Source organism: Camellia sinensis, chromosome 15, assembly GCF_055761805.1.
Source record: "Camellia sinensis isolate YWXY chromosome 15, ASM5576180v1, whole genome shotgun sequence".
NCBI classification, from domain to species: domain Eukaryota; kingdom Viridiplantae; phylum Streptophyta; class Magnoliopsida; order Ericales; family Theaceae; genus Camellia; species Camellia sinensis.
The window spans coordinates 18035211-18049702 of record NC_138975.1 but is presented as its reverse complement, the minus strand read 5'-3'; the positions used below and the strand labels follow the sequence as shown (position 1 = coordinate 18049702).

At 39.9% G+C, this 14492-nt stretch overlaps 1 protein-coding gene across 1 annotated transcript in view; it reads right to left on the bottom strand.

The window, feature by feature from the left end:
* The window catches only part of LOC114268618 (DNA repair protein RadA-like protein), a 34943-nt gene that overhangs the window by 8807 nt on the left and 11644 nt on the right, over positions 1-14492 (bottom strand). The window contains exons 8-10 of the mRNA XM_082910207.1: positions 5825-5905; positions 4993-5058; positions 4463-4618 (exon numbers count right to left, since the gene is read on the bottom strand). Coding sequence (XP_082766333.1) covers positions 4463-4618; positions 4993-5058; positions 5825-5905 — 303 coding nt within the window. The remainder of the gene's footprint in view (positions 1-4462; positions 4619-4992; positions 5059-5824; positions 5906-14492) is intronic.

The following is a 14492-nucleotide window of genomic DNA, read 5'->3' as shown; positions in this document are numbered from 1 at the left end:
AAAAGCAGCAAACAAGGAGAGAAGAATCGTGGCTTTCCTACCGCTAATGAAGCCGATTCAGGTCCCTTCAACAAAGAGCAGATTGATCAACTCTTAAAGTTGATAAAATCCAACTCCTCATCCGGTACTCCTAGTGTTTTGTTGGCACAAACAGGTAGAAATCCTAAAGCCTTCTCTTGCCTAAACTTCTCTCCGTGGATCATAGATTCCGGTGCCTCCGATCACATGACTAGTTTTTCCCATTTATTTAGTACCTATTTCCCTTGTTCTGGTCATGACAAAATCAGAATAGCCGATGGTAGTTTTTCACCTATTGCAGGAAAAGGATTTATTAAACTAACTGAGAAAATTAATCTCAATGCTGTTCTTCACGTCCCCAACTTAGCCTGTAACCTTTTGTCTGTCAGTAAACTATCTAAGGATTCTAATTGTCGTGTTACATTTTTTGAATCCCATTGTGAATTTCAGGACCAAAACTCGGGGATGATGATTGGGCGTGCTAGGATGCTTGAAGGTCTTTATTACTTTGATGAAGTACCTGTTAGTAATAAAAAAGCTCAGAGCTTTAATAGTACTAGTTCAATCTCTGTTCGAGAAAAAATAATGCTATGGCACTATAGGCTAGGACATCCTAGTTTTTTTTATCTGAAACATTTATTTCCATAATTATTTAAAGGGATTGATTGTTCTTCTTTTCATTGTGAAAGTGGCATTTTTACAAAATTTCATCGCTCTACTTATTTGCCAAAACCTTACCAGGCTTCCAAACCTTTTTATTTGATTCATAGTGATGTTTGGGGCCCTTCTAAAATCACTACTCTTTCTGGTAAAAGATGGTTTGTTACATTTATTGATGACCATACCCGCTTATGTTGGATTTATTTGATGAATAAAAAATCTGACGTGAAAAATTTATTCACAAATTTTTACAATATGATTGAAAACCAATTTCAAACCAAAATTGGTATTTTACATTCTGATAATGGAACAGAATATTTCAATGAGCAGTTGGGTGAGTTTTTGGAAAAAAAGGGGATTTTTCATCAATCTACATGTCGGGATACCCCTCAACAAAATGGCATTGCAGAACGAAAAAATAAACATCTACTTGAAGTAGCACGTGCTATAATGTTTTACATGCATGTTCCTAAATATTTATGGGGTGAAGCAATTTTAACAGCCTCTTATTTGATAAACAGGATGCCTACAAAGGTGTTAACATACAAAACACCTTTCGATTGTCTCAAAACTTTTTTTCCTGACACGAGGTTGTTTTCTGATTTACCCGCCAAAGTTTTTGGATGTACTGCCTATGTTCATGTTCCTAGTCAATTTCGTTCAAAACTTGACCCCCGTGCTATAAAATGTGTTTTTTTGGGTTATTCCTCAAACAAAAAGGGGTATAAGTGTTTCGATCCTCAAACCAAGAAATTTCATGTGAGTATGGATGTGTCATTTGTGGAAACAAAATCCTATTTCCCCAACACTTCTCTTCAGGGGGAGACAAGTGGAGTAGAAGACCGTTTTTGGGATATTTCTATCCCGCTCCCCAATGTCATTTATCCTACACAAAAACCACATCTGTCTGATAATGATCACTTAGGAGAACCAAGTTCTATGGTGCCTAGTCAAGAAGATTCTTGTTTAGGGGGAGAAGTACTACAAAATGATCTAAATCCTGAGCTTCAAGTTTATACTAGGAAGCGATTTCATCTGAGGAATAATGACCCGAATGTCCATCCTAATGACCCGAATGTCCACCCGAGTTCTGGCATCGAAATTTTAGGTAATCCTATTCCTTCTATTTCCGACCTTGATGTTCCTATAGCAATTAGGAAAGGTGTCCGAAATTGCATTAAACATCCTATTGCAAATTACCTCTCCTATCAAAGACTGTCTAAAAACCATAGAGCTTTCACATCTAGGATTTCACACTTGTTTGTTCCAAGGAATATACAGGAAGCATTGGATGATCCGAATTGGAAATTAGCAGTCATGGAGGAGATGAATGCTTTAAGGAGAAGTGGTACTTGGGAGATAGTTGATCTACCCAAAGACAAGAAAACAGTTGGGTGTAAATGGGTGTTTACGATAAAATGTAACGCAGATGGAAGTGTTGAGAGATACAAGGCGAGACTGGTGGCCTAAGAAGCACGGACACTTCTAAGAAGGTAACGTATCCGTGTCGTATCCGTGTCGGACACCGACACTCTTTGGACACTTTCCCGACACGTGTCCGACACTCTTTAAAACGTGTCCTATTTTTTAAAGAGCCGGACACTCTTTGGACACTTGTAGAATACATGTGTATCTCTTAAACACACGTGTCTATCAATTAGACACATGTGAAACCAGTTATAAGTTTGAACAAAACAACTTAAGATACAATAATAAAACAAAAATCATATAAATTCATAAGAATTATTGTCATATTTAATATTTTTATTATCTTTGAATGATATATTCATATATATAACATATAATAAATATATAAAATTATATATTTCATGCGTGTCCCCCGCGTGTCGTGTCCTGCATTTTTTGAAAATTAGCGTGTCGGCGTGTCCGTGTCGTATCCGTGTCGTGTCACGTGTCCGTGTCCATACTTCTTAGCTGGTGGCTAAAGGCTTCACTCAAACTTATGGGATCGACTATCAGGAGACGTTTGCTCCTGTTGCTAAAATAAATTCCATCAGAGTACCGTTATCTCTTGCAGTAAATTCAGATTGGCCTCTACATCAACTTGACATTAAAAATGCATTTCTCAATGGTGATCTTGAAGAGGAGGTGTTCATGAGCCTACCGCCGGGATTTGAGCAGAGACTTGGAAGCGACAGAGTATGCAGATTGAACAAGTCATTATACGGACTCAAACAATCACCAAGAGCATGGTTTGAACGCTTTGGGAAGGCAGTTATCAGTTGTGGCTTCTCGCAGAGTCAAGCAGATCACACAATATTTTATAAACATTCAAAAAACAGTAAAATTGCAATTTTGATTGTTTATGTTGATGACATCATTTTAACTGGTAATGATGAAGCAGAGTTAGGAGCCCTCAAAGAGAAACTCGCAAAAGAATTTCACATTAAGGATCTAGGAGCCCTCAAGTATTTCCTCGGAATGGAATTTGCAAGATCCAAGAAAGGTATATTCGTTAATCAGAGAAAATATGTTCTTGATCTCCTTGGAGAAACAAGTATGCTTGGTTGTAAGATGGTGGAGACTCCGATCGAGCCTAACTTGAAGTTACAAGCTGCTAAGGCTGAAGAAGTCAAAGAGAGGGAACAATATCAGCGACTTGTCGGGAAATTGATTTACTTGTCTCATACGCGGCCTGATATTGCCTTTGCAGTCAGCATGGTAAGTCAGTTCATGCACTCACCAGGAGCAGAGCACTTTGAGGCCGTTTATAAGATCTTAAGATATTTGAAAGGAACTCCAGGGAGAGGCTTACTGTTCAAGAAACATGGACATCTTCAAGTTGAAGTATACACAGATGCAGACTGGGCAGGAAGTGTTACAGACAGGAGATCAACATCCGGATACTGCTCCTTTGTAGGTGGGAACCTAGTTACATGGCGGAGTAAAAAACAGAATGTGGTAGCTAGAAGTAGTGCAGAAGCAGAGTTCAGAGCTGTTGCCCATGGAATCTGTGAAGTAATGTGGATTAAAAGAATTCTTGAAGAACTAAAGTTTTCTCACCCGACACCTATGAAGGTCTATTGTGACAACAAAGCAGCTATATCTATAGCTCATAATCCAGTTCTACATGATCGCACAAAACATATAGAAGTGGATAAACATTTCATCAAGGAGAAAATCAATGCTGGCATAATTTGTATGACCTACCTTCCAACAGGTGAACAATTAGCTGATGTGCTAACGAAGGGACTACACAAGAAGCAATTTGATAAGCTGACTAGCAAGCTGGCTATGGAAGATATCTTCAAACCAGCTTGAGGGGGAGTGCTGGAAATTTGTGTTAATGCATATAATAAGATAGTGGCATATGATAGTAGTGTTGGTGATAGATAGTGGCATGTATAGAATATGATAGTGGTGTTGGTGGTAGATAGTGGCATGTATAGAATATGATAGTGGTGTTGGTGGTAGATAGTGACATGTATATAATATGATAGTGGTAGATAGTGGTAATATATAATATGTAAGTGGCATATAATGGGTTATAATGATGTTTGTAATATCTCCTATATAAGGAGTGTCATTTGGTCTTGTAAAATAAGAAGTTTTGAATATAACAGAAATATATTCCTTCTTCCTCATATTTTCGGAGTTCTTCTTCCTCATATTTTCTAAGTAAAAATTAAAACCTCAGAATTTAATTAAAATTTTGAGAAGGTCGTTAATTTGTATCTGCTAGCTTTAGATAAATATCAATCCTTAAATGGAACACATAAATTAAAAGTTTTACCCGACCTTGGATTTGCAAATGGCTCTTTACCTGAATTTCAATAAGAAAAGTTCGAGATCCATCCATAATTGCAGCAACAGCTAGTCCTGCTAAAACATCTGAATCTGGTTGCTGCTCGCCCAAGAACATTTCACTGGGGTTTGAAACAGCTTGCAATCCTGATTGTGACATTTCAAATACTCCAAGCTGACAACAAGAAGTGATTCTGTTATTACAGATCAAAAGGCAATATGTGCCACAATTGGACAGCAATCATCGTCATGGAGTAAACATAAGTAAATCCAGTTATATATATCGTATATGCCTTCAGATACTACTAGATAGTGATATTCTCAAATGATGATGAAAAAATATCTGAAGTACATAGCTACTGTGTTCTAAAAACTACAGAGCTCACATAAAAGAGTGTCCCCACATTAAAGGTCATCTGGCAATTTATGTCACCCAACTGGTTGAGTTAATGTTCATGCAACATGAAACATTGACCAGAATTCAAAATGAAAAAAAAAAAATAGTGAAATCGTTTTTTCAGCGAATCCAAATTGAATACTGGTGAATACCTCGTCAGTGGATCCAAATCGATTCTTCACAGATCGAAGTAAGCGATGAGATGAATGTTTCTCCCCCTGACAGAATTTAATTTAATAGTTAAGTAGCATTCAGCTAAAATTATGTTCAACGCAACAGTGTCGAGTAGAGAATCCACTGAAGCATAATACAAAAGTACAATCTCAAATTCTCATCAGCTCAACTTTATGAATGGAGATATTTCATCAATATTCATAGGCTTTTTGACGACTCCTACTCAACTAGGATGACAAACTAAAATATGAAAGTTTGACACTTCAACCCAATAACATAACTAACCAAAAATAAGACCCATGGGCCCAAACTACAGCTAGCGTCTAGCAAAAACTAAAATTACTAAAACAAACTTAACTCTTGAAATAAATAAAAACAAGCAACAAAACAACTTGAATAAGCATAAATTAGGACTCTAAACAAAACCACTCTTCACTGTTGAAATATAAATCAAAGCAACAACAGCAAAACAATTTTAACAAACATAAATTAGGACTCTAAATACAAGCATGAGAACCAAAATTGTTTCTTGCTGTGAGGTCCATAATTTTTGCTATCAGACGCCAAACTCAATTATATTTATTCAGACACTCGATAGAAGTGGCACAACAGTGCCTAGGTCCGAGAATGGATTGCCGGGGCGCAAAGGGATGCACCACAGCCTAATGCTAGAGGCCCATGTGTCACAATGACTGGTTGACACATAAAGGTATCTTGGTGATAAGGTGACAACATGTGCAGAGGTGGGACTATCAAGCCACAAAACCAACTCCAAACTATCCAAGATAGAAAATGCAACAAGATACCTACTTCCATATATAAAACAACATCAACAATGTGCTCCAAGACACGAGGTCCTGCTATGTCTCCAGATTTAGTCACATGTCCAGCCTGGAATACACAAGAAGAGGTGATTCAGTTCAAATCCAAGTAGAGCATTGAACAAAACAAAAATTGACAATATTTACAGAAAAGATCGATCATGTTTATAAGCAACAGGAAAATGCCACTGGGTATGAAATAAAAACATCAATTTACATGGACAAAAAGAACAGACAAGAAGAAGAAAAGGTCCAAAGAATGAAGGAAAGCACTCTTATTGTTTGGCTGCTTGTATGGCTGTACTTTGCTTTTGTTGAGCTAATTGATTAGCATTTCTAATAGTTACATCTAGTATAGCTGTTGACTGTATAGTTTTTAAATTTTTTTTAATTTTATATTTTTGATGATCTAGGATATATCTCACCCAACCCATCCCAATTAGACCCAAGTTACCTTGTATCCGGACATCCGAGAACTAATCCTGGAGGCCCTGAAGTTAACGATCAAGCAAACCTCCAGTGAACCTAAGTGTATAGTTTGTTACAAGAATCTTCCTTGTAATGCCTGGGGTATGCACCATGTAGAATGTAATTTTTGCATATCCTTTATAAAATTCAATCTTACTTTTTTTTTTTTTTTTTTTTGGGATAAATAACCAAACTTTATTAGAAAAGCATCAATATGATGCAAAGAGTACAGAACTATAAGCCACAAACGCTCAACGAATTAACAAATCAAATCCTCCACAAAATCTACAAAGGCCAAAACATCAGGGTCAACCAAAGTTGTCACCCAACAATGCAAAACCGTAAGCATCCGTCGCTCCAACCAAGGAACCAAATGAGACACTCCCTGGAAAACATGCCTATTACGTTCCAACCAAACCAACCAAACAAGACAATGAAAAGTAAGCAACCATGCCTTCCGACGCCACCTACCAACTCGACCCCCCATCAAACTCTGTAGAACTGCCGTAACTGAATCCAGATGCACCCAAGCCAACCCAAAAGTCGCAACAACTAGCATCCAGAGGCGAGAAGTAACTGGACAATGAACTAGCAAATGGTCCATCGACTCCGCATCCCCACAACACAAGCAACACCAGTTGACTAATATATAGCCACGGCAGATTAGATTATCCAACGTCAAGATACGCCCCAACATGGCCGTCCACACAAAAAAGGCCACCTTGGATGGTGAACTTGACACCCAGACACATTTCCACGGAAAAACAACAGATAAGATTCAATCTTACTTACCAGGGAAAAAAAATGTTATTAATCACTGGTCATACTTTAGCCAAAGGAGATTAAAAGTCGAAAATACTTTTCTACGTCAACGACCTTTTTTTAGTAAGTAAACTAAATTAATATAAAAGAACATTAAAAGGGAATGAATATGGCTCAGGCAATAGCATATTTGCTATATAACCTATTAAAAGAGCATTATTTTATGTATTTTTAATATGTATAGCAGTGTTGTGAAAGGCACACCTAGGGACGAGGCGCGGCGAGGCGCAGATGATGCGCCTTAAGACACCCAAGGCGATGCGAGTTGAATAAGACGACAAAAGGCACACGACTTTGGCCAGGTGACAAAAGGTGCGAGGCGCACGACTTGATGGGCTTTTTTTTTTTGTTTTCTGATTGAAATCAACGGTTCATACCAATGTTTTTAACAGCTCAAACTACAAAAGATTATAACTCTGATGCATACAACTCAATACCCAACCCCAAATACGACTAAAAATCCCCAATCGATTGGAAAGAAGAAATCTTGTGGTGTCTGTAGACACAAATTTTAAAACATGAAGTGTTTCAACACATTTCAAAATTTTATGTTACAAATGTCCACTGTTTAGTTTTTGGACTAAACAGTGTTGATTATTTGAATTGCAGGTTCTTATTTTCGATCTGTATTTGAGATCGTTAATTATACATTTTATACAAATGAAACCTGTTAAAATGTACCAAAACCTACCACTACACCTACTCCACCCACTTCACCTACTCCACCTACTACTCCACCTACTACATACCTACCTCCTTTAATCTTCTATATATAGGACTCATTGTAAACACAACATATATCAATTAATAATACAATTCTCTATTTCTCTTTATACATTGAATTTTAACATGGTATCAAAGCTATAAGATTTAAACCTGTATTTTTTTCTCACCGGCGGGTAGCCGGCCGGCAACTTTGCCTTTGCTGCCCGCTGGAATTTTCTACACAACCTCCTTGCCATAACTCGAAGCCGTCGCAAATTCATCCCTGATTTCAGCAGCAACCACTTGAAGGTCTCGTGTGCCTCGAGCCGATAATGAGGTCAAGCTACTTAACTTGGAGGATTCGGCATCATGAATTGCTGCCCCATCTACTTCAAAAGTAACCCCTTTCTTCCTCATAGACCCATGTTCTGATTCGATTGTATCGGAACTTCCTTTATCCTCTTTCACATCAACAGAATGTGTTGCTTCAAAATATTGTTCTTCTGGTACTTCTCTTGAAGTCCCCTCATTGTCTTGCAATGGCACTGACCTTGAACTGCCCTCACCACTCTGTTTTTGTAATGGCACTCTCTCTCACTCCCTCACTGTTCGCTGCCAACACCACTCCATCAAGGTTCGCCGCCGACACCACTCCCTCACTGTTGACTACCGACACTACCACATCCGTTGATGAAGTCTCACCGCACTACAACTCCTCTTCTTTTCTAGAAACCCCAGATCTGATCCCAAGTCCACCTAAGCCACATTTTTATTTTCCATATCCAAAGGTCATCTTTTTTCAGAACTTTGCCGCCCCGACAATCTCTCTGTTTGCATAAGACAAAGGCGAACCATCTTAAACTTGATCTGGATCTAGATCTGAGAGAAAGACAGAGATTTGTGGTAGCTCTGGATCTGGATCTGAGATGTGGTAGATCGAGACTCCATCATCGTCACCGCCTATTTTGATGACGACAAAACGCTCATCTACTTCAACTTCTTGGATCACTTCTTTTGGAACGTCTTTCTGTTGACTATGGCACGAAATCAAAGCTCGGTTTCACTGTTTATCCCTCACCCCAAGTCTCTACTTCTGTTGTGGAGCCCTATAACAGTGTCCTCTCAACCCAAACGTTGCTGTGTTTCTGGACAATGAGGCCATCTATGACATTTGCCACAGACCTCTCTCCCTCTCGGGTTGCATTTTGAAGCCATTCACACACCATATCCAGCACATACACACACGGCTCACTCTCATCTCCTCTAGCTGGGTCTCTCTCTCCATAGACACACGCACACAGAACTCACCACCACACCCAGCTTTTCTTTTTTTATCACCCACTCCATTTCTTTCTTTTTTTTCTTTTACTTCCTTTACCACCATTCACCCATGTGACCCACGATGCTCAGATTCTCCAACCTATACTTTTTTCTTTTTCATGACACTCCTGTTCCCCACTCCACTTTCCTCTTTTCGTTTCTTTTTATTTTCCTATTCTCTACCGATTTGAATATCACCTTTCTTTTTTTCTTTTTTTTATTCCTTTATCTTTAAAAAAAAAAAAAAACAGACGAAGACGACTTGCACACCAACCTCCTTTTATTCATGTCGGGGCTCACCCCGTTCACCATTTTACATCAAAAAAAAAAAAAAAAAAACACACCAACAAAACAACCACACCCACAGTGGGATTTTTCTTCTCTACTCTGCTACGGGTCTCTTCTTCTTACTTTTATCTTGGGTGTCCCGTGCCAGTCCGGCCTCCGTGCTTCCTAGGCCACCAAGCAAGTTGCCTCCCCCCTGCTCCTCTACTACAGCATATGGCGGACCTCCAAATCGGAACATAACGGTGGCCTTCCGCTTCAGCTCCTTATTTTCCGCCTTTAGCATACTTATCTCTGCTCGCGCATCCTTATACATGCGTTGGAGCAGAGCCAGTTGGGCGTTTAACTGCTGCACCTCATTTATCCTACTCTGAAGCCGGTGCGACAAGTTTGTGACTGCCGTCATAGTCTCCACACATGACTTCAAAGTATACTGATTGGCCTCAATATCAGTTTGCACCGCCATTTTTTGCTCCACAGACCGCATCGGAAAATTCAACGGAGCAAAACCAGAGGTGTTTGGTTGAGGTTCACTGGCCACCGCACCAGTTATTTCTCTTGTGGACTCGTTCAGGTCTGCAAAGAGCGTGAGCAGACCACGGGAAGAGGAGGCCATGTTCTGGGTAGCTGGACGGGAAGAAGAGGCCATGTTTTTTGGGTTGTTGAGTGTTTCAGCGACGCAGCGATTTCCGACTGGTACTTTCAGAGAAGGATTGGTTACAGAGTGTTTACAAAGTATTTCAGAATGCAAATGTTCGACGGTTTCAGACTGGTTTGCACAGCCTCCGCCTCAACCTTGGTTAAATAGCCAGGGCAAACACGCGCATCGCGCGCCACTTGACGCCAGACGACAAAACGGGCGCGCAAGCCAATGTGGTGACGCGCCTCGCCATCATGTCCGGCACATCTTTTTATGACTTGGGCTCGCCTTTGATGGCACGCCTTTTTATGAATTGGGCACGCCTTTTGATGGCACGCCTTTTGAAAGATTGGCCACACCTTTTGAGGGTGCGACTTTTTAAGGGTCCGACAAGACTCTGTAAACTGTCCCGACATTGATTCCGGTTAGCTCCTTCATGGGTCCGACAAGACTCTGTAAACTGTCCCGACATTGATTCCGGTTGGCTCCTTCATGGGTCCGACAAGACTCTGTAAACTGTCCCGACATTGATTCCGGTTAGTTTCTACAAGGGTCCAGCAAGACTCCGTAAACTGTCACAACAACTGTCACAATATTGTCTGCTACAACGGTCCGACATGACCCCATAAACTGTCGTCTACATCGGTCTGCCATAACCATACAGTCTTCTACAACGGTCTGACACGACCATACAGTGTCTCCTATCCTTTTTTATTTTATGTATTCGTCTATTTTCTTGTTTTGTTAGTCTCTCCAAACTCAAGTTGATTAGTTCCTATCCCCCTTAAGTTTGCGGGAGGCTGTTAAAATGTACCAAAACCTACCACTACACCTACTCCACCCACTTCACCTACTCCACCTACTACTCCACCTACTACATACCTACCTCCTTTAATCTTCTATATATAGGACTCATTGTAAACACAACATATATCAATCAATAATACAATTCTCTATTTCTCTTTATACATTGAATTTTAACAAAACCTCCGATTAATGAAGAACAAAATAAACAACAAAAGACAATTTAAGAAAATAAAATAAATATTTATTGAGGTTGTTATGGGTTTTGAACCCTCAAATACAAAATACAATTCTTGGGTTTGGAACCCTTTACCTATTCATCGCCATTAGCGTAGGCTCTCGAATTCTCTAGGCTTCTCTTCTTCTTTCTTGTAATGATTTCTTTAGCTCTCAATTTCTCTCTCTCTCTCTCTGATCTTTTCACTTCTGATTTTCTGATCCCCGCCTCTTGTGTGATGGTCCTCATATTTATGGAGGGCCATCAGGTGATAGGAATGCTTCATCTTCAATTTGAATTTCAAATTGAATGATAGCGTCTATTTGAATTTTGAATAATAGCGCTATCTGATTAATCGTATATCTGATTAACCGGATTGATCTTTGGATTTCATCCTGTTTGGTGTCCTTCCTGTAGGCTCTACAGGTGTCATCTTTCGTAGGCTCCACTTGAGTATCTTGAATATCGTTGTTGAGATGCAACGTCGTTTTATTTATATATTTCAACGGATCATATTGATCTTTTTTTAGGAAGTGATTACCTACAACCTTCCTATCATAGACTCCATACGTGTCATAAATTTAGTTGAAATTTATGTGCCAACAAATGCCTCTCGTGACTTGCACAAGTGAATTTTCTTAACTGTGCGAGTCATGATGAATTTTCTCAACAGACTCATTGTCACGTTGCTTGGTCTCAATCAGTTCTGGTACTCCAACTCGCCTTTGTGTGTTGCAGAACTGTTTAAGGAACACCTTCACCATGGAATCCCAATTTAGGATTGATCCCTCAGGAAGGTTAGCATACCAAGTAAACGCAGAACTTTCAAGTGATTGAACAAATAGCTGCAGACACAGGGCCTCATTCTGGGCTATTGGCCCGCACCTTGAAAGAAAATGAGCCACATGTTGTCTTGGATCTCCTATTCCATCAAACATTTTGAAATCTGGTTGGGAAAAACCAAAAGGGAATGGAACAGCATCTACCCACGCTGGGTAAGGTTTTGTAATTATTCGAAAGTTTTCATCATCTTTTTCTTTGACTTTCTTTACTTGTCTCCTCACCATATCATCAATCATGGCCATGAGCACTGGATTCATACCACCACTGGTTAGATCGGAGTAACAAGGACCATTGCCCCCTGGGGCTAGTGTGCTTTATATGCCTACGGATGTCCCCACAACAGGTTGTGTCGTCATTTGTTTGGGTGCACTTCCTGGTCCTGTCATTTGGGCCTGCAACTGTTGCATTTGCTCCAACATAGCAGCCATTTCCCATTCTCTTCTCTCAAGTTGTTCTTGTAAGGCCACCACTTTTTCCTTGAGACCTTGATCTTGTTGGACCTGCGAATTTTCACCTTCTTTCTCAACCTCAGTCATCATAACTGCAACTTTGTTGATATCTTTCAATTCATTGTTTCCAATAGTCGTTGAAACAAACGAGATAGAATCATCTTGTTCGTATAAAGGATTATCAACCCCCACAACATTACTCATATTTGAAGCATCTGATTGCGATGCTCTGTTTTCAGCCTGACGGGTTATGGACCTTGTCACAGGCCTTTTTCTTATTCCCTCCATAGATAGTTCAACCAAAGTAGAAATATTTCCCAAGGGTTGCTTACCCTCATCCACCTTGGATTTTCCAACAAAGACAGTGAAGCTTGGGTAACCAGCTTAGGGTATGATAGAAGATCACCCCTTATTTATAAATGAAGATTAGGGTTTACAAAGAAAACAATTACAAGATGATCCCTGAGGGTATAAAATGATTACAGACCCTACACACTTTCGGCTAATATAATATGCCAAACACTTTCGGCTAATATAATATGCTAACACTCCCCCTCAAGTTGGTGCGAAGATATCTCTCATGCCCAGCTTGCCTAATATGTCATGAAATGGTTTATTCCCAATTCCCTTGGTGAGAATGTCAGCAAGTTGTTCACCAGACTGGACAAAAGGAGTACAAATGGTACCACTAGTGAGTTTCTCCTTAATGAAGTGGCGATCAATCTCAACATGTTTTGTCCTGTCATGTTGAACGGGATTGTGAGCGATGTTGATGGCGGCCTTATTATCACAGTATAACCGCATGGAGTCCGTCTGATCAATACCTAGATCACTTAACAATAATTTGATCCATAAAAGTTCACACACACCTTGTGCCATAGCTCTAAACTCAGCTTCTGCACTTGACCTGGCAACCACATTCTGTTTCTTACTCCTCCAAGTAACTAGGTTGCCGCCAACAAATGTGCAATACCCTGAAGTTGATCTCCTATCAGTTACTGACCCAGCCCAGTCAGCATCTGTATAGGCCTCTACACGAAGATGATCATACTTTGAAAAATACAGACCCTTACCAGGAGCAGACTTCAAATACCTCAAGATTCTCATGACAGCCTCATAGTGAATCTGATGAGGAGCATGCATAAACTGACTAACTATACTGACAGCAACAGCAATATCAGGACGGGAGTGAGATAGGTAAATGAGCTTACCCACTAATCGTTGATAGCTCCCCCTATCCACAACTTCTCCTCCTTCATCATCCCCCAATTTCTGATTTGGTTCCAGTGGAGTGGCACATGCCTTGCAGCCAAGCATCCCAGTTTCCTTCAACAGGTCAAGCACATATTTTCTCTGTGAGATAAATATCCCATCTTTAGAGCGAGCAACTTCAATTCCCAGAAAATACTTCAAGCTTCCCAAGTCTTTGATTTCAAACTCGTTGGCTAAATATTTCTTCAACAGAGGTATTTCCCCACTATCATTGCCTGTAAGAACTATGTCATCTACATAAACAATAAGTGCTGTAGTCTTACCACGTGAGGAATGTTTCACAAACAATGTGTGATCTGCCTGACTTTGTTTGAAGCCAAATTTCAACATAGCCTGAGTGAATCTCTCAAACCAAGCCCTTGGAGACTGTTTGAGACCATATAATGACTTCCGAAGTTTGCATACTTTGCCTTCTGTTTGATGATCCTCAAAACCCGGAGGAATGTCCATATATACTTCTTCTTCGAGGTCACCATGGAGAAAAGCATTCTTGACATCAAACTGATAAAGCGGCCAATCTAGATTAGCTGCTAGAGAGAGAAGTACTCTGACTGAATTCATTTTAGCCACGGGTGCGAAGGTCTCCTGATAATCAATGCCATATGTCTGAGTAAACCCTTTTGCTACAAGTCTTGCCTTGTAACGCTCAATAGACCCATCTGCTTTGTGTTTCACAGTATATACCCATTTACATCCCACAGGTCGTTTGCCCGTGGGTAACTCAGTCAATTCCCAAGTGCCATTCTTCCTAAGTGCTTTCATTTCCTCAATCATGGCTAGTTTCCACTCAGAGGTAGCAAGAGCATCCTGAAAATGGTTAGGAATGCTAACA